The 21,598-nt window shown below is 49.7% G+C and overlaps 5 protein-coding genes across 5 annotated transcripts in view; 4 read left to right on the forward strand and 1 right to left on the reverse strand.

Moving 5' to 3' along the window:
* ETH_00004050 (26S proteasome non-ATPase regulatory subunit, putative) overlaps positions 1 to 2,744 on the forward strand; it is a gene marked incomplete at both ends in the record, with an annotated part of 3,129 nt that extends 385 nt beyond the window's left edge. The window contains 10 exons of the mRNA XM_013377388.1: positions 45 to 132; positions 252 to 393; positions 564 to 848; positions 1,037 to 1,121; positions 1,233 to 1,266; positions 1,482 to 1,586; positions 1,742 to 1,787; positions 2,007 to 2,084; positions 2,311 to 2,450; positions 2,639 to 2,744. Of these exons, the coding sequence (XP_013232842.1) occupies positions 45 to 132; positions 252 to 393; positions 564 to 848; positions 1,037 to 1,121; positions 1,233 to 1,266; positions 1,482 to 1,586; positions 1,742 to 1,787; positions 2,007 to 2,084; positions 2,311 to 2,450; positions 2,639 to 2,744 (1,109 nt within the window). The remainder of the gene's footprint in view (positions 1 to 44; positions 133 to 251; positions 394 to 563; positions 849 to 1,036; positions 1,122 to 1,232; positions 1,267 to 1,481; positions 1,587 to 1,741; positions 1,788 to 2,006; positions 2,085 to 2,310; positions 2,451 to 2,638) is intronic.
* Positions 2,745 to 5,294: 2,550 nt separating this feature from the next.
* Positions 5,295 to 9,326, forward strand: ETH_00004055 (phosphatidylinositolglycan class A protein, putative; the record flags this gene model as incomplete). The annotated part of the gene is made up of 12 exons (XM_013377389.1): positions 5,295 to 5,922; positions 6,127 to 6,277; positions 6,617 to 6,719; positions 6,948 to 7,133; positions 7,282 to 7,441; positions 7,563 to 7,640; positions 7,769 to 7,864; positions 8,042 to 8,097; positions 8,320 to 8,442; positions 8,642 to 8,683; positions 8,839 to 9,074; positions 9,248 to 9,326. 12 exons carry the CDS (start codon positions 5,295 to 5,297, stop codon positions 9,324 to 9,326), a joined length of 1,938 nt encoding a protein of 645 aa, XP_013232843.1.
* A 1,921-nt stretch (positions 9,327 to 11,247) lies between these two features.
* Positions 11,248 to 13,304, forward strand: ETH_00004060 (cyclin-dependent kinase, putative; the record flags this gene model as incomplete). The annotated part of the gene is made up of 4 exons (XM_013377390.1): positions 11,248 to 11,554; positions 11,699 to 11,809; positions 12,013 to 12,203; positions 12,354 to 13,304. 4 exons carry the CDS (start codon positions 11,248 to 11,250, stop codon positions 13,302 to 13,304), a joined length of 1,560 nt encoding a protein of 519 aa, XP_013232844.1.
* Positions 13,305 to 15,160: 1,856 nt separating this feature from the next.
* On the forward strand, positions 15,161 to 15,895 carry ETH_00004065 (uncharacterized protein; the record flags this gene model as incomplete). Its single annotated transcript, XM_013377391.1, has 1 exon — positions 15,161 to 15,895. The coding sequence occupies one exon, from the start codon at positions 15,161 to 15,163 to the stop codon at positions 15,893 to 15,895; it is 735 nt and encodes a 244-aa protein (XP_013232845.1).
* Positions 15,896 to 16,794: 899 nt separating this feature from the next.
* ETH_00004070 (protein phosphatase 2C, putative) lies at positions 16,795 to 20,098 on the reverse strand (the record flags this gene model as incomplete). Its single annotated transcript, XM_013377392.1, has 9 exons — positions 16,795 to 16,895; positions 17,182 to 17,335; positions 17,518 to 17,582; positions 17,734 to 17,845; positions 18,121 to 18,302; positions 18,581 to 18,649; positions 18,840 to 18,944; positions 19,089 to 19,209; positions 19,514 to 20,098. 9 exons carry the CDS (start codon positions 20,096 to 20,098, stop codon positions 16,795 to 16,797), a joined length of 1,494 nt encoding a protein of 497 aa, XP_013232846.1.
* Positions 20,099 to 21,598: the final 1,500 nt, after the last annotated feature.

Consider the following 21,598-nt stretch of genomic DNA (forward strand, 5'->3'; position numbering starts at 1 on the left):
GCACGCGTGCATGCACGCGTGCAGGCCTGCATGCGCGCGTGCAGGCAGGCAGGCGTGGGTGGGTGGGTGGGTGGGTGCATGCAAGGGGTATGCATGCAAGGGGTGGGTATGGGAGGTGTACGCAGGCAAGGGGTGTGCATGCGAGGCGTGCGCATGCATGCAAGGTGTGTGCATGCAAGGAAGGCGCATGCACGCAAGGAAGGCGTGTGCATGCAAGGAAGGTGTCTGGGTTAAGGGCAGTGGAGTTGCAGGGGTGACCAGTGGTCAGGGGAGTGGACTTTGCTGCAGATTTTCGTCGAAGTCGAACGCGCGCGGCTCATTTTGTTGGCAGCGCTGATGAAGGAAGAGGCCGGAGACGTCGAAGGCGCGGCGCTCATGCTGCAGGACGTGCAGGTGCAAGCAAATCCTCACGCCTGCTGCTGCTGCTGCTGCTGCTGCTGTTGGTGTTGCAGCAGCGGGTGTTGCAGCTGCTGCTGGTGCTGCAGCTGCTGCTGGTGCTGGTGTTGCGGCAGCTGCTGCTGGTGTTGCAGCAGCTGCAGCTGCTGCTAGAGCTGGTGCTGCAGGTGGAGACTTTCGGGGCAATGGACCGCGAAGAAAAGACGAAGTATATTCTGAAGCAGATGATGCTGCTGCTGCGGAAGTCGGACTTCATCCGGTGCCAGATCGTCAGCAAGAAGCTGAGTCCGAAGTTGCTGGAAGCAGCAGATTTGCAAGTTTTAAAAGTCAAATATTATGAACTCATGACCGTTTATTATTTGCACGAAGACGCACTTCTTGATGTTGCAAAATGTTTTGGCCACATTTACAACACGCAGATCATCCGCGACGACCCCGCGCGCATGAACGAGGTGTACATACACCCGAAATCCGCACCGCCTCCCCTGCGGAACAGATCCTTCAGAACTGTTTTCCTTCCGTTTTTCAATTTAAAAGTGCCGTTCGTTTTCTTTTCACTTCTAGAGTCTTATTTTATTAGTTTTTTAATCGCAAAAACCCTTTTTTCTCAAGACTCAGCTGCTTTCTGCTTCCTTTGCAGTGCCTCGAGTTCTTCAGCATCTTCATGGTCCTCGCGCCCTTCGACTCCGAAGCCCAAGAGCTCATTTCAAAAACCCTAAAAGAAGGTTTGAACAAATGCATGCGACACTGGCTGCTGCTGCAGCTGCTGCTGCTGCTGCTGTTTGGATTGCTGCTGCAGTTGATTGACTTGAAAGTTTGCTGCTTGGGTGCTGCAGAAATCAAGAAGCTGCAGCAGCTGCCCACTTTCGAGTGAGTTTAATTCGCTGATTCGGATCTTTTGATTTTATTTTAATTTTGCATTAAATGCATTTGTCACTTTCAGCCATGCAGCAGTTTCTCCGTCATTCTTTGCAGATTTTTATCTTGTGAAATCCCGCAGAGTGGCTGTTGCTGCTGCTGCTGCTGCTTTGTTATTTTTGCTGTTGCAGCAGCAGGTGTGTCTGTGGATTTGCTGCTTGCTGCAGGCAGCTGCTGAGGGACTTGTCGGGAGAAGAACTTCTCTCTTGGCCTTTGCCTTATGATGAAAATTTGCATATGCATGCAGCTTTTGGCGAAGACAAGTTCCCCGGGTGCGGCTCTTGGGGTGTACGTACACCCCAGCGCCGTGCGCGCTGCAGGCGCCTGCTGCTGCCTCCATTGCTTTTCTTCTTTTCGCGTTTCTTGCATGCACTCCTTCATTTTTCCAAAAAGATTTTCTTTTGCTGCTTCTTCCTTTGTGCTGCAGAGGAGAGAAGAGGTGGACGCTGCTGCGGAAACGCGTAATCCAGCATGTGAGCAGCAGCAGCAGCAGCAGCAGCAGCAGCAGCACCGTGTGGTGCTTCCCTGGCCCCACAGATTTGAAGTTGATTGGTTTCTAGCAACTCTGGCAGCTGCTTCAGCAGCTAATGGGGCCCCTGTGGCAGCAAACAGGAACTTGTGGGATTTGCTGCTGCTTGCCATGTGGGGTTTGCTGCTGCTTGCCTTGTGGGATTTGCTGCTGCTGCTTGCAGAACCTCCGAGTCTTGTGCGCAAACTACAGTGTCATTCATTTGCAGCGCGTGGCTTCGCTGCTGGGGATTCCCGAAGAGGTCAGTTTGCTGCTGCTGCGCTGCAGCGCCTTTTGCTGCAGTTGGGCGCTTTTGCTGGAGCAGCGCGGTGTCTGTACACATCGGCGCCGCGGCGCTGCTGCTGCTGCGCTGCAGCGCCCCGTGCTGCACCTGGGCGCTTTTCGCTGAGGAGGGGGCAGCAGCGCGCAGCGTACTGACAGCCGCGCGTGCTGCTGCTGCTGCTGCTGCTGCTGCTGCGAGTGCACAGGAGGCAGAGTCAGAGCTCTCGGAGCTGGCCAGCGCGGGAGTTCTGGATGCAAAGATAGATCGGCCGGCAAGAACTGTGGCATTTGGAAAGCCCAAAACGGATTTAGTAGTTTTAGAAGAATGGTCTTCTTCGTTGTCGAAGTGAGCGGCGGCGCGCGCGAGCTGTCGATACACCTGGCGCCTCGCGGCGAGCTGCCTATACCCCTGAAGCCGCGGCGCGAGCTGTCTGTACACCTGCGCGTTTCCGCTCCATTGCACTTCTTGCGGGCCTCTCTGCACTTTAATATTCCATTTATCCTTTTGTTTTGCATTTTGTGGCTGCTTTCCAGGCTGCTGGACAAGGTGGACCTCTGCTGCCACATGATCCAGAAAGAACGCATGGTGCATGCAGCGCGTGCAAAGGCAGCAGCAGCAAACGCCAGAATGGCTTCTTGAGCTGCGCAGCTTTTTGTTTTTCATTCCAAGTTCCAAAATATTAAAAAGATTCTTCACGAGACTACAAATGCTGCAGCGCCTTGCATCTCTCAGCTTCTGAAATCTTAATTCAACTTTTATTATTTCTCTCTCATTATCTGAATTATCTTCAAATGTTATTCCACTTTTATTATATATCTTTCAACTTCTGAATTATCTTCAAATGTTATTCCCTTTTTATTATTTATCTCTCATTCCACTTTATTACATATCTCTCAAGGACCTTCAAAAGCTCAAAGGATTTGCTCAGGCGGCATCCACTGAGCAAGAATCGCCTGGTCGAGCGTGTGGCAGTGGCAGCAGCAGCAGCAGCTGCTGCTGCTCCTGCTGCAGCATTGCTGCTGCGGCTGCAGCAGCTGCTTCTGTTGCTGCTGCAGCAGCATTTCTGCTGCGGCTGCAGCAGCTGCTTCTGTTGCTGCTGCAGCGCTGCTGCTGCTGCTGCAGCAGCAGCAACATTGGCAGCAGATGGAAAAAGTTCCTCCGCAGCAACGGAATTCAAAATTTCCTCTTTTTCTTTCTCTGCAGTTCCGAACTTCAAGTTAACTTTGCTCAGCTAGCAGCAACTCTTCTCTGGTTATTAAAAAGTAAAATTAGTTTCAAAATTTTTATATTTCTGTCTTGCGGAGGACTTGAGGAGCTGCAGCGCTGCAGCCAGCCACTTGCTGCAGGCTGCAGTGCTGCAGGAGAATAGGCAGCACTAGCAGCAAGTGGAAGCAGCAATTTGGCAGTTTGGCAGCAGCAGCGGCAGCGGCAGCAGCAGCAGCAGCAGCAGCGGCAGAATAATTGGGTGGAGCAGCATTAGCAGCAAATGAAAGCAGCAATTTGGCAGCAGCCCCATTGCCAGGATCTTTTGCTGCTTTCGCTGAAATGAAATAAAAATGAATAAAAGAAAAAATGGACTTTTGTCTTTTTTGCAAAATCACAAAATAATAAAAGTTCTTCGTAATTAACGAGCCCTCTCTCCTGCTTCGAATTTTATTTTTTTGTTTTTATTCTATTTGCTTTATTATTTTGTTTTTTTCGCTTTATTTTGATAAATACTTTCTGCAGTGATCTCTAGCGAACATTCTTTTGATATTTTTGGAACTATTTGATTTTATTTTATATTATTTGTTTTATTTTGGTAAATAGTTTGTGCAAAGTGCATGCAAACTCCCCCTTTAGCCCAAATGCAGCGAAATGGCTGAATAAAGCCTTTAAGGTTTTTGCCGGAATATTTTGCTCCATTTAAGCAGTTAGGGGTTTTACTTTAATTGTTAAAGAAAAGTCTTCATATTTGCATGCAGATGATGCTAAACTTGAATTCTTAAAGAAAAGTATTCAAATTTGCATACAGATGATGCTAAATTACTGAAGAATCTTCGCCGAGTATTACTTGAATTACTGAAGACAAATATTCAAATTTGCATGCAAGATGCTCTTCCTTTTCATATGCCTTCTCATATGATGCTAAAATACTGGAGAATTTTTGCTGAGTAATACTTGAATTATTAAAGACGAAAAATATTCAAATGTGCATGCAGAAAGCTCCGGTGTCTCGCTGTGAACTCACACTGCGTCGTGCTGTTCTACATGAGGATAAACTACTGGAGAATCTTTGGTGAGTATTACTTTAATTACTAAAGATGAATATTCAAATTTGCATGCAGAGAACTGTTTAAGAATCTTCACTGAGTCTGCAGGGATTTGCTTCGGTGCGTTTTACTGTTGCAAAACAACATGTATGGCAAATGTGTCTGCTCGAGCATTCAGACTTGGCCATTTTTCACCAAGAAACGGGAATTGTCTCAGATATTGTCTTGATCTGCATGCACTGCATGCAAATGTGTTTCTGTTTTTATAAATAGGCTTTCACATTCCTTTTTTCTGCAGCTAATTGCCGTCAAGTCGCTCTTGAAACTGGGAGCTTGCCGGACACCTCGCAGCCAAAACTGAGATCTCCTTTCAAAGACTCTCCCTGGCTTTCAATGTGAATTGTGTTGTTCTTAAAATAATCCAATAATTCACCGGAGAGCTTCAGTTGACGAGTCCTACTTGGAAAACAACGCAGGCGCTGCTTGACCCTCGCGTGACCCCCGGCCACCGCATGCACAGCAAGCCTCCGTGCAGAACTTCAATATTACTTACCTATAGTGTGAAAAAAATTGCAATTTGATTATTATTGTATTTTAGATTCTGTTTTAGGTGACATGTCGAGGGAAAAAGCGAAGGAAACGCTCGCACTACTGCCCGCCAGGGGGGTCCAGCCCGCCGCGGCTACATCACTCAGGAATGCATGACTACACAGCCTTTTTGACTCTACATATTCTCGTGTCACTTCCCAGTTTCGCTGGGACTAAGGTCTTCTAGTGCATTTCGCGGTCATTTGGGCCGATCAGAGGCCAGCTGCGCTGCCTCAGCCCCCACCCGAGGTGACTGAGAGCTTCTCGGAGTGGCAACTTATGGCTTTTCCTGGAGAACATCAGCTGCACTAACTTTTTCGCATACTCCAGAGTCTGAGTGGCGGCAAAAATGGCTCTCCGGGGGGCCGGGGAGGAAGGCAGCAGCAAGAGCCCAGCCATGGATGTCTGCTACGCAGCAGGTCCCACGGATGATCGCGAATACAGCGGCTGCTGCTGCTGCCACTGTTCGTGTTCCTGCTGCTGCAGCGGCCACGGGGGAGGCTGCAGAAGAGCAGCGCGAGTGGTCCGCGCTGAAGAGCCCAACGAGAGCAGCCACGCAGCAGTTGGCGGGAGCTGCAGCAGCAGCAGCAGCAGCAGGAGCCACTCCCGCTTCTGCAGCGAAGCTGCAACTGCTGCGAGCTCAATGCACGAAGCTGCTGATCTGCACAGAACAGCTTCGAGAGAGCCTCCGCACTGCCCGCGGCAGCAGGCGAAAGCCCTCGACGGGACTCAGTCCACAACAGCAGCAACGAGCTGCAGCCAGAACTCCCCATCTCACGAGTCGGAAGATGCAGCAGCAAACGATTCTTCTCCTTCCCGCAGTTTCCACAAAGGCTGCGGCGCTCCAAACTGCTTTCTAGCCGATTCAATTCGGCCAAAACGCCTCTGCATCTGCATGGTTTCCGATTTCTTCTTTCCTTCGCTCGGAGGCGTTGAAATGCACATTTACGAACTCTCCGTCCGACTCGCCAGAAAAGGTGCGATCTTGAATCTTTTCCACTCTTGTGGCCAAGCGGGACTTTCCTCAGCTACTCCGTTGCATCTTTAGCTTTATTCCTTTTTATTTTCTTTATTTCATGTAATCAAAGTGAAGGATTTGATGAGTTTCGTGCTGCTGAAGCTGTTCAGCCGTGCGCCTCTTGCTGGCCATTTTGAATTCCTTCGTTCTGCTGCTTCTTCAGGATTCAAAGTCGTTGTAGTGACGCATGCAATAGATGGGCGCCACGGAATTCGGTATTTGACTGAGGGAATAAAAGTATACTATCTGCCGATCACTTGCTTTCATGACAGGAGCACCTTGGTCACCTTCTTCACCACTCTTCCCCTGATCAGGTTCGTCCTGTTAGGAAAAGTCTATTTTTCGTTGAAAATAGACACTTTTCTAATTTTGAAAATCGTCCCAAGTCAAACTGAAGGTGAATCTTTTCCAAAAAATATGCATTTGTGCCTTCAAATATTCAACTTGAAAGTTGTTCAACAGTTCTTCACTGCTTCTTTGGCATTTAGCGATTTAGTGCCTCGTAGTGCTGCTGCAGCTGCCGCGGAGCAAACGAAACAATATAAGGAAACGGAAACTTTGAGACACCTGTAGAGGCAGCAGTAGCTGCACTTCGCCGCTGCCTGTTTTCGTAATGGGGGGATCATGTTACAGTGCTGAGCTGGCTGCTTCAGGACAGTTTTAATTCGTGAGAAAGTGGATATTGTTCACGGCCACCAGACCACGAGCACTCTAGCTCACGAGTCCATGTTCCACGCCCGACATCTCGGATATCGCGTGAGTGTTGTGCAGTGCAGCACAAGCAATCGAACAGGCCACGCACAAGCCAGCAGCACAGAAAAGGGGCTTTATAGAAGCAAAGATGAACTGTTTTTTCCTACTATTTCTTTTCTTTTTAGGCTTGGCAGGGCTTTCTGCCTCTGTATTCGGTATATTTGCACTTTAAAAGGCAATGCTTTTGTTGACTCTTGCGAACGGTGTGTTGGACGCTCTCTTTGTGATCAGGTGGTTTACACGGACCACTCCATGTTCAGTTTTGCAGATGCTGCATGCATCCACATGAACAAGATTTTTAAGTTCTTTTTAACACACTGCGACCACTGCATTTGTGTCTCACACACACACAAGGAAAATCTTGTGCTGAGAGGAGCTCTGAATCCTCACCAGATCGCCGTCATCAACAACGCAGTGGTCAGTGGCTTTGAGAAGGACCTCATGCCGGCAGCCATTGAAGCAGATGGCTCAACATCAGCAGCACACTATGCATGCAATATGCATGCAGGGGTCTGCAGGCAGTCATAGAGTGACTTAGAAGCGGCTTTGTTGTCCTTTCTTGCAGGACGTTCCAGCATACGTGCCAGATTTATCTAAGCGCCCGCCTCCCCCGGCCATCAACATTCTTATTCTTTCGCGTCTAAGCTACAGAAAGGGAATAGATTTGCTGGTAGATATAATTCCAGCGGTGTGTGCCAAGTACCCCAATGTAACGTTCATCATAGGTAAGCAGGATAAGAAGTGCCCCGAGGGAGAGTAAGCTTGCCGCTGCACGCCTTAGCTGCATTGGGAATATAGATCTGCACAATATCTGTAAGAGTTTGTTTGCTTTCTTCTGTTTCTCAGGAGGGGATGGCCCTAAGCGGATCATCTTGGAGGAAATGAGGGAAAAACACAGAATTCATGACCGCGTTGAAATGCTGGGTGAGATGAGTGACCGCAGTGCCATGATTCAACAGGAACCAATTCTACGTTTTCTGTGAGGTCTTTTTCATAATTATTAGACGCTTGTCCTTGTTGGAGTGTCTGTTATGTGGTGTACTCTTTTGCAGGGGCCATCCCGCACGGTCAGGCTTGCTCCTTTTTGCAACGCGGGCAGATATTCCTCAACGCGTCGCTTACTGAGTCATTTTGCATTGCAATTGTTGGTGAGCGGACGAAGTTAGGATCATACATGCAGTGCAAGTTATTTATGTTGGCACGGACACTCATCGCTAGCAGTAGCCTGCAGCGTACTGGGCATTGCTGCGAAGTTGATGGGGCCACGGGAGATGAAATATAGTGCAGTAACATCCCTCGTGTATTTGTTTTTGCTTCCTTTGTAGAGGCTGCGGCTTGTGGACTAGTTGTCGTCTCAACAGACGTCGGCGGCATCCCCGAGGTGCGACAGAAGCCCAGAGGTTTAGCTCTTGCAAAGCTAAAAATTGGATTCTTTGAGCGTGCTGCCGTGCACCACTTTGTCCTGCTATGTTCTATTATAGCTGTGTGCCACTATCCTACATAAGGCTGCTAGCTATCAGGCTTGTGTTTGGCATTTCTTTAGTTTCCTTCTAGTGCTGCGCCTAAGAAATTACTTGTGACTTCGCATGAAACGACTCCGCAGGTGCTGCCGCCTGACATGGTGCGACTCGCATCGCCAAATCCTGCAGCTCTGACGCTGCAACTAGAAGAGGCAATCCGACAAGTGGAAAGAGGAGATGTCGACCCCCTTGCTTTGCACCAAAGGGTGAGCACTTTACGGGTTGTGATCAAAAGTGAAGTAGCAGTTTTCCATGGAAAGCAGAAACGGCGCGAGTATGCCTTTATAAAACGCTAAGGAAGTCCAAAAACGAGATGCCATTGGTTAATTTTGGAGACTGAGACAATTCATGGAGAGTATGTCACGCAATATTATCCTGCTTTTCACGAGTGAGCGTTTTCTTCAGGTGCTAGAAATGTATTCGTGGGAGGACGTTGCTGATCGCGTGGTAAGCGGAACAAGTACAAGTGGCCACGAGGCCAGATATGCATATTTCATAACTAAACATTCCCATTTGAAAGCTTTATATAGGAGACCTGGCGTACTAGAGGACGCCAAGCAACGCCTGCTTGTTACTCACACTTGTTGCTTTCTGTCCTGCAGGAACAGGTGTACTTCAGTGCTTTATTTGACCTCCCAATGTCTGCTCACTTGCGAAAAGGGATTTCCTTGGCAAATGTCCCATTGCCTCCGAACCCGCCACCGCTGCCAACTTCGCAAGGTTCTGTCAAAGTTTTGAGGGCTCTCAATAGATGCGGGCCTTTTTCTGGGAAGTTCTTTGCACTTGTGGCTGTAGTAGACTGGTGTTTGATTCGCCTTGTTGAATGGCTTTTCCCCCGGTAAGCTGTTGCCAACTATAAGTCTAAGTAAAGCTTTACACAGCTTCTTGCGCCATAATGCGTTTACACATTTAGTTTCGGACAGTCGCCAGCGAACTGTGGTTTGCTGGGGTGTTATTATATGCCAGTTACAAGTGCATTCTTGTCCTAAGCGTGCGTTGTTTGTGATGAAGGGATTCAATTGAGGAGGCTGCATCCTTTCCAAGCGACGTTCTTTACTCCGTGAAGACAAATTTGCCGTCGCCAACGTAGTCTTCGTGAGTTGCACTTGGCTTTTGTCTCTTGGCACGTGAAGCTAAATGATGGGAATCACGTCTGTAAAGATGGCATTTTCGTTTGCCTTTTGTGCGAAACAAATGTACGAACATTTTTACAATGCATGCTTATTCTTAAAAGTTGGTCAATGAAAGGCTGGCGATCCGTAGTAGTTTCACCAATTCACGTTTGCCTTTACCCGCCATTCAGCATTGTCAGGTGTAGCGTGTAGCAGATGAGTAGCATCTACTGGTGGTTCGAAACGAAAACACATTCTTCATCAAAGGTGGACAGATACAACATTACCCACAACTTCGGCTCCACCAGGTTTGTTTTAATTAATTGCATAGGCAGAACTAGAAAACAACACATGTATATTAATCAGAAGACAGCACGTTTATTATATTATCTGCTAATGAGGATTTCAAAAGGGACCGCAATCGCAATCCGAGAGCGGCCCAGATTCCATGTCGAAGTACGAAGTTTGCGCAAGCTGGAGCCAGCCATTCTTGCGAAGGCGAATCATTCAACTGTAGGGATACAGAATAGAGTTTAGAGATAAAAGTCTTTGTGCTTGTAGCTAGTGTGTGCGTATATTTTTGGCGGATTGGACTGATTACACGAAATATAGAGGAATGGGGCAGGCAGAATAGACTGATGGGGTAGTTTAGATAATATCTCAAAGTGACACAAAAAAACATGCTCAGACTGGTGAAGACTGTTAGATTGGGCTAGAGAAGACCTCAAACCAAGAGAGCCAAACATACTCCGGCTGGCCGCGGCCGGAAGAAGGGCGCAGGGAGCCGTTAAAGTCAGGGATAAGACTTATGTGGTAGATAAACAAATAACTTAAAGTCGAGAGAAGGCCCACAACTTGCGGGCTTGAAATTAAGGATTCAAGTGGCGAAGCGCCTCCATGTGCAGCCACACCCGTTGTTTAAGGGCACCCTAAATGGGCTTAGCAAAGCACTACTGTGCAAATTAGCAGGAGTGTCATGCGGAATTTTGGAATCCTCATAAGTAAAGATTACTTTCATAAATATATGGCAAATAACTTCTGGGAAACTCGCGGCGTTTCCCAAAGACAGGACCGTGGGACGAAGTGGCGGTGGTTAATTCGAATGGCGTGTCCCTGCGTGCTGCGGTCTAGCGGACCAACATAGTGAATCTGGGAAGAAGAAATCATAGGCAGGGGTGTCTTTTCAATTAAGGTTTCATGAAATCCCAAAAGGAGTATCGTGAGTGTTGCTTCCGGGTGGTGAAGGTAGTACGGGTCGGGCTGGGCGGTCGGTGGCACAGAACGGCTCTGCGGGGGGTCGGTTTCAGTTGGTGATTATGAAGTACGCTTGGAGAAAACTGCGATTCCTAAGCCTTCTGTGCTTTGAGTTTGCTGGAGATATTCAAAACATAGGTAGATAGGGAGGGGGTGTCGCAGTTTGCGGGGCCCTCCTTTCCCTTAAGTTCCAAACACTTGCCGAACATAGCCTACCGTTATGTTGCTGCCGTACTAAACAGGTGCTTCATCAATGATCAAGTGCTTATCCTTTGAATTTATCTGAGCTTTGGGAGGCAGTTTCCAGCGCGGCAACGGCAAGTCTTTACTATCGCGTCCCCCCCACGAGTCGGCAGCGACAGAACCCACTACGAAACCATCAATTTTTGCAAATTGTGGGGCCAAGCTCCAAAGGATTTCAACTAGGTGGCGAATAGGGGGAAAGAAGTGGCTGCACATGCAGTTGCTCAGCAGCCTGGGTGTTTCGTACTGCACACAGCAGAAGGCACGAAGGAGTACTTGGGCTGCGAAAGACTTGCCCTTGCCAACGGATAATTCGGAGGCCCTAAAGCCAAGAAATCCCGCTTCTATGCATGCACAGGGCTGAGCCTGAGGGACGCAACGGTTTGCAGACCTGTTGCAGCGATGGACGCTGCGTCACAGCGCAGCCAGCCAGGGCGCTTGCTCCTGTCTGAGTGTCCTCGCAGTTTCTTGGATTCAATTCCCTCGCCCATAGCCCCGGCTCCCCTTGGGAGTTTAGGCTATGTCATAACGAAGGAACATGTTGACGAAATGCGCCGGATGGAAAAACTGTGCGAAGCCAAGGAAGAGAAGCTGCACAGGGAATACAAGCCCGTTTTCCTTCCTGTGGATGAGTATCTTAGCAAAGAGATCAACTGCGAGCTCATCAATGTTGACATTCGAAGCTATCCATGGAAAAACACTCCATTTGGTAAGCTGCCTCCGCCATCCTCCCCTTTACTATTATTTACTGCGAAGAAAGGAACTTCACCAAGGAACGTGACCTCACCTCCACTTTTACATTAGCTGGATTTGAATGTGTAATGATGCACTTTTGTTTTGTTTGGCTTTTTAGGAGATGTGTACTACTCGCCTCGCTACAATGATGACCGGTACACATACCGGCATGTTCTCCTCACAAACGGGGTGCGGAAAGAAGCTGAGCGGGTCGCTGCTACCGTCCCTGGTGCGTCTTTTTACCAGTATATATATATGTATGTATGTAAATATATGATATATATACATATATGTGTATGCATGTTTCTCCCACGTTCGCTGTCATACCGCTTTCACCGTGCCTATGTGCACAAGTCGGTTGCTGGAAAGCTGCTGGGCTCACGGACAAGGCTTTGAGCCGTGCTTCGAACGAGTGGCTTCTTGCGGCTTCAGGAGGCTTGCTGACTGAGGAAGTGTTTGTCCATTATTTGGGCATTGTCTTGTCAAGTGGGTGGTCGCACTTCATGCTGTTCAACAAGCAGTTCAAAGAGCTGATCCTCAGAAGACCGAAAGAACCCGACGCGCCGGTCACTCCGGAGGAAGTCACACGCATTCGGGACGGCGCGCCTGGGCCAAACGATGAAGTAAGTTTGGCGAAGTTTTTCATGTTTGTCGCTTTGCGGCGGGAACGTCTAGCTACAGAACTGCAGCTAAACTCAACTGCTGCTGCCTGGATGCAGCAGTTTTCAAGAGGTAGTTATCGCAGCAAGGTTTGTTTGCGAATTGAAATGCAGGTTGATTCCGACAGCGGAGATGACGAAGAGCAAAAGGCAGCCATAGCTCTAATCCGCAAGAAAGAAGCCGAACAGCAGCAGCGGCAACTGCAGGATGAGAACAAGCTGCATCAAGCTGGCTTTCCGGATGCAGAGTCCGTCGCCGGCAACGACTGTGGGAGTAAAGAGGGGACTCACGAGGCTGCTGCTAAGCAGCAGGACTCAGCAGCTGCAGAGGCCCCGCTCCGGGGGGCCTTGGAGTCTGCAGAAGCTCAGGAAAAGGAAAATGCGCTGCTGCCGCAGAACTCGAGGGAAACTGCAGCAAAGAGTGAAAAGCCACCACTCGTGACTTGCACAGGTAGCAATGCAGCACGCGGGGATCGCAGCAGCCAAAAGGGAGCTGCTGAGGAGTCGGAAATGGCCCAGAAGCCGCTGCATGCAGCTCAGAGTGCTGCTGCTGCAGGGCCGCAGGGAAGGCGGCGCAGGGCGGCGCCGACAAAGGCAGCAGCAGCAGCACACAGCAGCAGCAGTGGCTTGGCGCAGCAGCAAAAGACCAACGGCAAAGGCTTGCCGGATGCTGCAGCAAGAGCTCGAGGTCGAGCTGCTCTCCGCCGAAAAGAAGCAGCTCCCCCCCCTCGAGCTGCTGCTGCTGCTGCTGCAGGCCGGCGAAACCCAAGTGAGGCTGGGGGGCCCCTGGCTGCAGCCCGTTCTGCTGGGACTGCAGCAGAAGAGAGTGCCCCGCTGCCGGCTGCTGCTGCTGGGAGAGTGGCTGCGAGGCACCTGGGGGCCCCGCGAGCCCAGCCCAGAGCAGCAGCAGCAGCAAGAACTGCTGCTGCTGCTGCAGCGGCAAAGGCCGACGGCCGCGCGCAGGGACGCGCAGAAGAGAAGCTGCTGAGTGCAGCAGATGCCCCCGGAGGGAAAAGACGCCTCGAGGGAGGGGAAGTTAATAAGGCCAAGCAGCGGCGGGTGTAGTGACACTTCAACAGAGACTGCAGGAAAAGCTCCGCCTGCTGCATGCAGGAAATGCCTTTTCGAGGCAGCAAGTTTCAGCAGGGCTTCTGAGAAGTGCGGCGAGACTTGGAAACTGCTTGAGGGGAGAAGCTCTCAGCAGCATTTCCTAGAGCTTTCGTCTCGAAGTTTGAAGTGGGACTGGCGCATGCAACAAGTGCTGCACAACTGCGGCACTTCCTGGGGGCTCCGCGAGACCCTCAGGCCGAGGGAACTGCAAACAAGTCTTTGGCATTTGCGGGAACTGTGGGATATATGGCGGCGCAGCCAGCCTGCGCTGTCGCTTCTTGTCTTTGCGTTATTGGCGGGCACTCAGCTTGGCCCTTTCGTGCTCTCGAGCCGCCAAGATCATTTTTTGCCACCAACTGACACTCAGAAAGCTGAACTTCACAGACTTCACTCTATTTGAAACTGGGCTGGCGTGGTGCATAGTTCACTTTTTGAAATCAGTTAACATGATACAAGAGTAAACTAGCGCGACCGAGAAACCTTAGAGCAAACGCTGGTGCTCTTCGTGGGGAAGTCCTGCACTGCAGCGCCTTAATTAGTGGTACTTTGTGCATTTCAAGTTTGCATGTGCCCGCGAGCTTGAGTGCTTACTGCTGTTGAGTGAATATCAGTTTAGGACGGCCAGTCAAACTCACGAATCCTTACATCCCAACCGGCGTTGCAGAAATGTGAAAAAAGGTTTTCCGTTCGAATTTTTGGGAAAGGATCCCTCACACTGTGCATTATTCCTCGTGAAACCCCTTTTAATATCGTGCAAGTCGAATCGGCAATGCTTTGTTCATGATCTGATGCTGAATAATGCCAATGTATAGCTGTTCTGTACAGCCAGCTGAGAGCCGTCGTGTCTTCTGCAAAGCTCATCACCGCAAAGTTTGAAACACGCGAGCTCATCGCGCACCACGCATCTATTTTAAACGATATCTTCATTTTCTGTATGAATGAACCAGCAGCAATAGCAATATCACAAACCCGAAAGAAGCTGCTTTGAACGCCCACCTACAATGCTTTCCTCACTTGCCAAGAATTTTGTCGGAAGCTCGCGGGAAACAAGCGCAGAGAGAAACTCCCCGCAATCTCGCCTCATCCCACACCCTCAAGCGGTGAGCTGAAGCAAAATAATTCTCTCTGGGGAGTTTCGACTGTTAGTTCAGATCGGCGACTCCGCGATAGCCTTGAAGGAAAGGCCGCCTGAGCCATCACCGGTAAATACGAAGCAGCAGGACTAGCAGAGCTGCCATTTTTTCTCCCAGGAATGTTTTTGTTGACTCATTGAGTGCTCCATTTAGTTCCCAGATGACGCGTGGTGTCCAGAGAAGATCGAGCATCTTTTCCCTGAACTAAGAAGCGCCGGTTTCAGCAACAAGTGCAGACAAACACTGGTAGGGCCTCACGTTGTGCCTGTCTATTTCGCGCTGTCTTCATATTTGTTTAAAAACAGATTGAACATCCTAGGGACTTAATTCAGATTTCAGTACCGGACAAATCTGCTTTGAACTGCAAACCTGCAAAATGCCTGACATTTGCAGAACACCAGAATCCTCCAGGTTTGTCTCCCACATGTCATTCGGTTTATTCAAAAGCTAATTTTTGTCGAAGGCAGCAGACACAGCAGCAGCTGCAGCCCCGCTGCACTCCTCCCAGCTGCTGCATGTCCTGCTCTTGGCGACAGATCTAGCCAGTTTCGAAAGAGTTGTTCAATCTCTCCTGACTCCCCTGCTGCCAATTCCTCAGCATCTCAGCAGCAGAACGAGCAGGATGTGTCGGCTGTGTGCTTCCGGGAGCTGCTGCCAAGTGAGAGCAGCAAGCGCGGGATGAGCCCGCAGGCCCCTGCAGCAGCTGCTGCAGCAGCTGCTGCTGCAGCAGCGCAGGCCAGCCAGTTCTTCTCCCTTGCTGGGGACCACGCGGACTCGCGGCAGGCCTTGTGTCTCCCTGCAGCTGAGGTTTTTGCCATTCTTGACGGCGACGAGACCCCCGAAAGTGCTGCTGCTGCAGAGGCCAGCGGGTTGCTGCAGCAGAGCAGTTCTGCTGCAGTGGAGCGGCTGAGTCCTGGCACTGCAGCAGACTGCAGCTCCCAGGGCATGCAGCTGATCTCCGACTTCTCAGACTTGACAAACAACTTGCCCGGCTCGCTGCAGCCCTCTGCAGAAGAAATGGTGCGGCTGCTTCTCGCGGAAGTGCCCGTTGCTCCCGACAAAGTGGCCCCGAGTGGTTCTGCTGCTGTGGAGCAGCAGCAAAGTTCGCCAAGGGCTTCCGCAGAAGCTCTTCAGCGCAGCAGCGCGAAACACGAAAGAGCTGCTTCCCCAGAGTTCTGCACGCGCCTGCTGCCCGAAGGACTCAGCCGTTCTGGAAAGAGGCAGCGGACTGCAGATCCTGGAGCAGCGGAGGCCTGCAACAACTCCCCCTCAGGCTACAGCCCAGCCTCCACTAGAGATATAGACGAACAGATCAGCAGAGCCATTTCAGACTTCGTCGAAAAATCGACAGAATGGCAAGAGATCCTTTACTACGCCACCACAGAGCCAAAAGACATTCAGGTTCGCCTCTAGACTTGCGGCTGGGCTGTCCTGACGCGGCCACCACCGCTGCAGTCAAAAAGGCCTCCAGCAATTTCAAAGTCACAGCTTAGCCATATTTGTTTTCAACAATATTTACGAATACTTGGGCACCGAGAAACGCGGTAAAACACATCTTCGAATCCTGAAATTAGGGCGCTGGTGTGGCACCATATACAAATTTCGCCTGTTTCGCCAGTGGCTTGATGAATACAATAGATGTTCACATCACTGTGTACGCCTAGCAATCCGTTAGAAGTATATTATATTTTTAAGAATAATTGGCACTGCGCAAGGCTGTGAGTAGCCGCCTTTGACATGCGCGGGTTCCGTGGTACACAATATAAGTGAACTCGCTATAGTAGTGAACTTGCTATAGTACTGCTGTGCTACGCTTCCTATTTATGTCGATCAGCTGCCTGAGGTGTCATATTTCACTCAGCTGAAAAAAAAGACCTGCGAAGTTCCGCCCAGGAAACATAATTAAGAATGCAAAAAAATAAGCGACAAATTGTCAGACGTACGATGGATCGTAGCCACTGCGTGCAGTCCAACTTCCGAGGCACAGCCGGGCTGGGTAAAGCGTTCAGTGAAGCAGTGTGTGACGCAAAAACGCAAGAAAAAGGCTGCACCTAACAATGAAGGCAGATACAGAGCCTTGTAGACTCCCATGAGGAAGCTGCACAACTCCTTGCAGAACACGAAACAAAGCGCACTCGAGAGGCACAAGGCAGCACAAACGGCAAACGAGAAAATCAATTTCAACATAAACGCGATGATGGGCGCGATATTAGCAACGTAGTGGGAACGGAAAGCGCCAGAAAAGTGATCGCGCAGTTCCAGTCCCGCACATCACAAAAAAGCGAGTGGCCAAACGGTCAAACGAGAACGCATCAAAACAGCGTGACCACTGGACCAGCTGAAGTGTGGTAAGTGCCGCTCCGATAAACGTTCGGCGCCAAAAGCAGCTGAGTTTCCACAAATTCTCTTCGACCTGAAGCAACAAACGGACACAAGCATGGCGGGGTCAACTTCATAACATCGCTTGCTAGCCAGTCATCATGCTACTAAGCTAGCTAGCCTGCTAGCCACAACAATCTTCAGCTGTCACTAATCCCTCAACACAATGCCTCCAGCTTCCTTCGCAAATGTCGCATCCCTTTTCAAGCACAGAATATGTGGCCAAACTGCAATCAACTGACATACAAACGCACTGCTGCGGGAATGCAGCCCAAAATCGCTAACATCCCATTAAACCCATTCGAAGGAAGCTGCCTCACCTGAGAAGTCGTATGTAAATCTCTTGACTACGCTGCTGTTTCTCTTTCTGCTCATTAACTTGGTCAGCACAATAGAAATATTGTCCGCAGACCCAAGAAGGTACGCCGTGTTCAGCATCCGAAACGCCGTCTCCACCAGATTATCATTCGTGTTCTGAAAGAGCCATGCACGGGCACATAGTCAAACCACGTCGATCAGGTTTCTAGCACAGTAAACCCTCCCGTGTTTCTAGCAACGAAAGAGCAGCTAGCATTTACTCAACAAATCAATCCACGAATGGCTGTCGCGGCAGCGTGAAGCACAATAAAGACAAGCAGACCTCTTGCAAAGTGTACCTGCAATTCGCGCTGTAGCAAATTTGCGACGTAGTCCCAACTCATGCCCGGTGCCTCAAACATCCCTGAGCACAAGACGTGCGCTCCGTCCCGGCTTGTAGATCACACATTACAATGTGGTTCAATAGTGAAAATCGCAGGTTCGAATGCACAGAGAGAGGCGAATAGGAATCCGTTGAGACCCTTCGATCACTGAAAGTGCTCAAAGCAATTTACCGTCGCAAGCCATAAAGATGTAATCGCCCTCATAAGCCTCGAAAGTGCGCACGTCGGGAATCGCCACTACTTTCTGCTCAGTAGCTGGCAACGCTGCGTTCGATTTCATGCGCTGCATCACATGAAAGCCCATTAACGGAAACACAGGAAACTAAACAGTCGAAGTTGCAAAAGCATTGCTTTGCTGCTCCTGTTGTGCAGTTCTGTATCTCTAGAGCCTCGCAACTGGGAAACGTTCGTCTCTGTTTCACGCGCACCTCTGGAAACTGGCCGCTACTTTTATGTACTTTTCTACATAATACTCAAGCTCTGCTGAATGGTACTGGAAATTTTCTACAGAGCCTAGTTGGTATGTGTGAGAGTTATAGTGCTTTGATGTTGTCTCACGATGTCCCCAAAGGCTCTTGAAACGGACAGAGTCCCGTCGACTCGATACACCTTTCGGACTCGCGAAACGAAGCCACCTGCACGGCTAATTCGTGCGACTTCTTGGGGGTCGTTCGGCTTGTGGTCTTTTGACATGATTGTGTAATTGCCATTTCGGTGCAATATAAAGGCCCGAGAATCTCCTGAGACATAGCACACAGCAAAAGACTACGCTGTGTCTGCAACACAGAAGCGATGGAGCTGCGAAAACACTGCCGTGCAGTCAATAAAACTATGGAATGGTTCATTTACAGAGCAGAAGTGCCGTGCAATCCGAACACTAAACTGTATGGGCACTCTGGCCAGGAAAGGACAAACTGTATCCATACTTTTAACTAAGACTCTATGAATAACATCGCGTAATAGCTTGACACAAGAGAACTATATGCCATTCGTCTGCATCTCATAGCCGCTTGCTTACCGATATTTGACACGTGTATTTTGAATTTCGGTACCCGCTCATCCGGCCTCTCGATGGCAACAATTAAACCTGTGGAGGAATAGCCAACCTCAGCGAGAAAAGGACAAGTCAACTGCATGTGCGGAGGTGGAACTACGCAAATGGCAAACCAGATGCCGCTAAAAAATACAGCTAAGTACAGCATCTGCAAATAATTTCAATACGCTACCTGCTCTGAATCAGTCCGATGCAACTGTGTTCGGCAGCGAAGTTCTCTTACCAGTGCTGCCACCTCGTTCATGACGCACAGGATCAGCTTGGATCACCGCATCAAGCATCAAGGAAGTCCTCTTAAAGCTCTCTGGAGATAAGTCCGGCATGTTCCCTAAAGCAAAAGAGCCAAGAAACACACCTGCGCTGTCTTTTGCCAGGACTCAACAAACAGTAGAACTAAACTCTTTTCGCCATTTGATTTACATTGTCTACGTGAAAAGCTTCTACAGCAGGAAAAACGATGAAGGCGCCTCACCGAAGATGTTGCAGAACTGCGCCACGCAGGTCCGAGACACAGCAGAACCTCCGTGACCATCAAAAATGGCCTTGAAACGCACGTTGTGCTGCCAGTGAGAAGGGGCATGCACTAGAAGGGCCTGAACATTCAAAAAGCCTATCACTGGGGGGTTAGCTGTTTCTGTTGGCAAATGGCGAGTGGCCGTAGGAGAACACCACGAACTATTTACCCTCAGCCCTTGACACTTGCCCTTTGCAGTTCACTTCGCATCGCCTATCCCATCAAAAGAAGTATAAAGTGGAATTTTGGGACAGAAGGCGAGAGAAAGATTAGCAGCGTGGCTAGCTGCCTTCTCAGGATACTAGTACACGCTGGAACTACTTCGAAGTAAGACGACTGTTCCTTCTTATTGTTCCTAAGAGCAACACACCGGAAGAACTTACGTCTTCGTCTTGCTTGCGCTTTCCGTTCATTGTTGCCCCAGTGGTTTTCGTGTACCATTCCCACAAAATGACCATCTGTTTGGAGTAGTGTCTCACAAAAGGCGCAGAGAGTGCGCGCCCCCGCGCATACATAGGATCTTGTGGCTCCTGTCGCTCGCTTTCTTCAGAAGCAGCAGCTGCAGCTCCGTTTTTCTCACTCTTCGCTGCTGCATCACCAGAGGCTCCCGTGGCTGCTGCAGTCCCGTCCACTGCAGGCACAGGCCCCTCAGGCGCCACAGCAGCTCCTGCTGCTTTCCCTGCGCTGTTGCTTTCGATATCTCTTACTGCTGGGCCTAAAGCTGGGGGAACTTGCGAGGAACCGAAGTCTTCCCCTTTAGTATTAGCTTTCCGCTCCTCAGGGTGTTCCCCCTCCTTAGGTGGGTGCTGCGGCGCAGCCTGTTTCGCGCCTCCATTTGCCCTGTTCAAACTCCCTGATGAAGTATCTTTGTCGTTTGCTCCTGTGGCTGATACTGCAGCTATCAGAAGAAGCAGGAGGAGAAAAAGCCACAAACTCCAGACGCGTCGATCCTCCCGCAGCGGACTCATGCTTGCGGCCTCAGTGCGTACCTGACTTTGCTGCTGTGCTTGCTGCTACAGCAGCAAGTGCTTCTGTGTTGTTGCGTCTGCTCCCCGCGATGTATCTCAAGGGGAGTAGCCCGGAAAGATCGTTTGCGCGGAGCTCATCATACACCAGGCGAAGCCCGGCCCTCTCCTCTGTTTAAGTCGTAAAGTGTGTTAATCTTCAAGGCCTCTTATTTCCCTCAAAATCGGTGAAGTGAGTCGCTAATCCTCCGACTCAGCCTTCCCTAATGAGGCCAGTATTCACGAGGGCGAATCCGGGAGGGGGTGCTCAACGAAGCGGCAAAGAGCGTCGTCCCCGGAAATTCGGCGCACTTAGGCAGCAAGGGCTCTACAGATAGTGTTGCAAAAATTAGATAAAACACAGGGAGAATAATGAAGTGGAAAAATGGAACAGGAGTGGAAGAGACCTCGACAATGTAGAAGAGCGCCACCGCTCTGTACCCTGTGGAGCCTTTCAGCTGTCTGTTCTGATGCTCGAAATGAGCTGACTTTGCCAGAAAACTATTATACTTCCAAAAAACGAAACTTAGTGAGGTTGGACGCAAGTGAGAAGCCGCCCACCCAGTGTGGAGGACGCGAGGGCTTCAACACTTTCGAAGCATCGCGTCCTCGTCGTCAACCTCGGCTGTTATTACTATCAGGAACATTATCAGCAGCGTTTCCCCCTTCATCTGGTCCTCTTAAGCGGTGTAGTATTCGCTATTTAATTCCGTCTCGAACTGGACACTACGAGGTATGAGCGCCCCAATTAATTACAGGATACCCTATGCCACAAGGATCCCATATCCCGAAGTCCACTTGCTGTACAGGGCCTCTCTGTTCGCAAGATCGAATGATAGTCATATCTTAATATAGAGATGAGAGCTTCACGGAGTGTATAAGAAAAGTGTGGAACCGCCGATGCTTTACTTTGTCGGGCACATGCAACTCAATAGCAGCACTTGCAGTAGACCAGTTAGCAACTACTTATAGCAGAGCGTGTGTAAGTTTGTGTGCATGCATAAGCGTATACGAAAATCGAGTTGTTTAATCATTATAAAAGTATAATTTAAAGCAGCAATTCGCTAACGGATCCCCATGCTGCATTGTCAACTGGAGTTCTAAACTAGGTGGGAGCGTTCTATGAAGGCCTGCTCAGACAAACACTGGCAGTATTGCATCGCAAGTTAAAAGCGAGCAAATATGTACATCAATGTAGGCAGAACTATCAATAATTAATGTGGCTTGTGCTTCCGGGAATATCAACACGCGTTCTGAGGACTGCTCTGTGGTGTTGCGATTTTTTGAGCGCTGTACCCAGGTCTTCACGTCTTTGGTCACAAGAATTAGTGTGGAAGAATATTTGTCGGAAGATGGCTGTAATGCTAGGCTTCAGATGGAAGGCTCCGCGGGGCAACACACATCACCAAGTCCAGCACGGGCAGAAAACACCTTCGGACAAATTTCAGAATTTGTAGAAATGAG

The sequence above is a fragment of the Eimeria tenella genome, genomic scaffold (genome assembly GCF_000499545.2).
Source record: "Eimeria tenella Houghton genomic scaffold, Eth_scaff50, whole genome shotgun sequence".
Taxonomy (NCBI): domain Eukaryota; phylum Apicomplexa; class Conoidasida; order Eucoccidiorida; family Eimeriidae; genus Eimeria; species Eimeria tenella.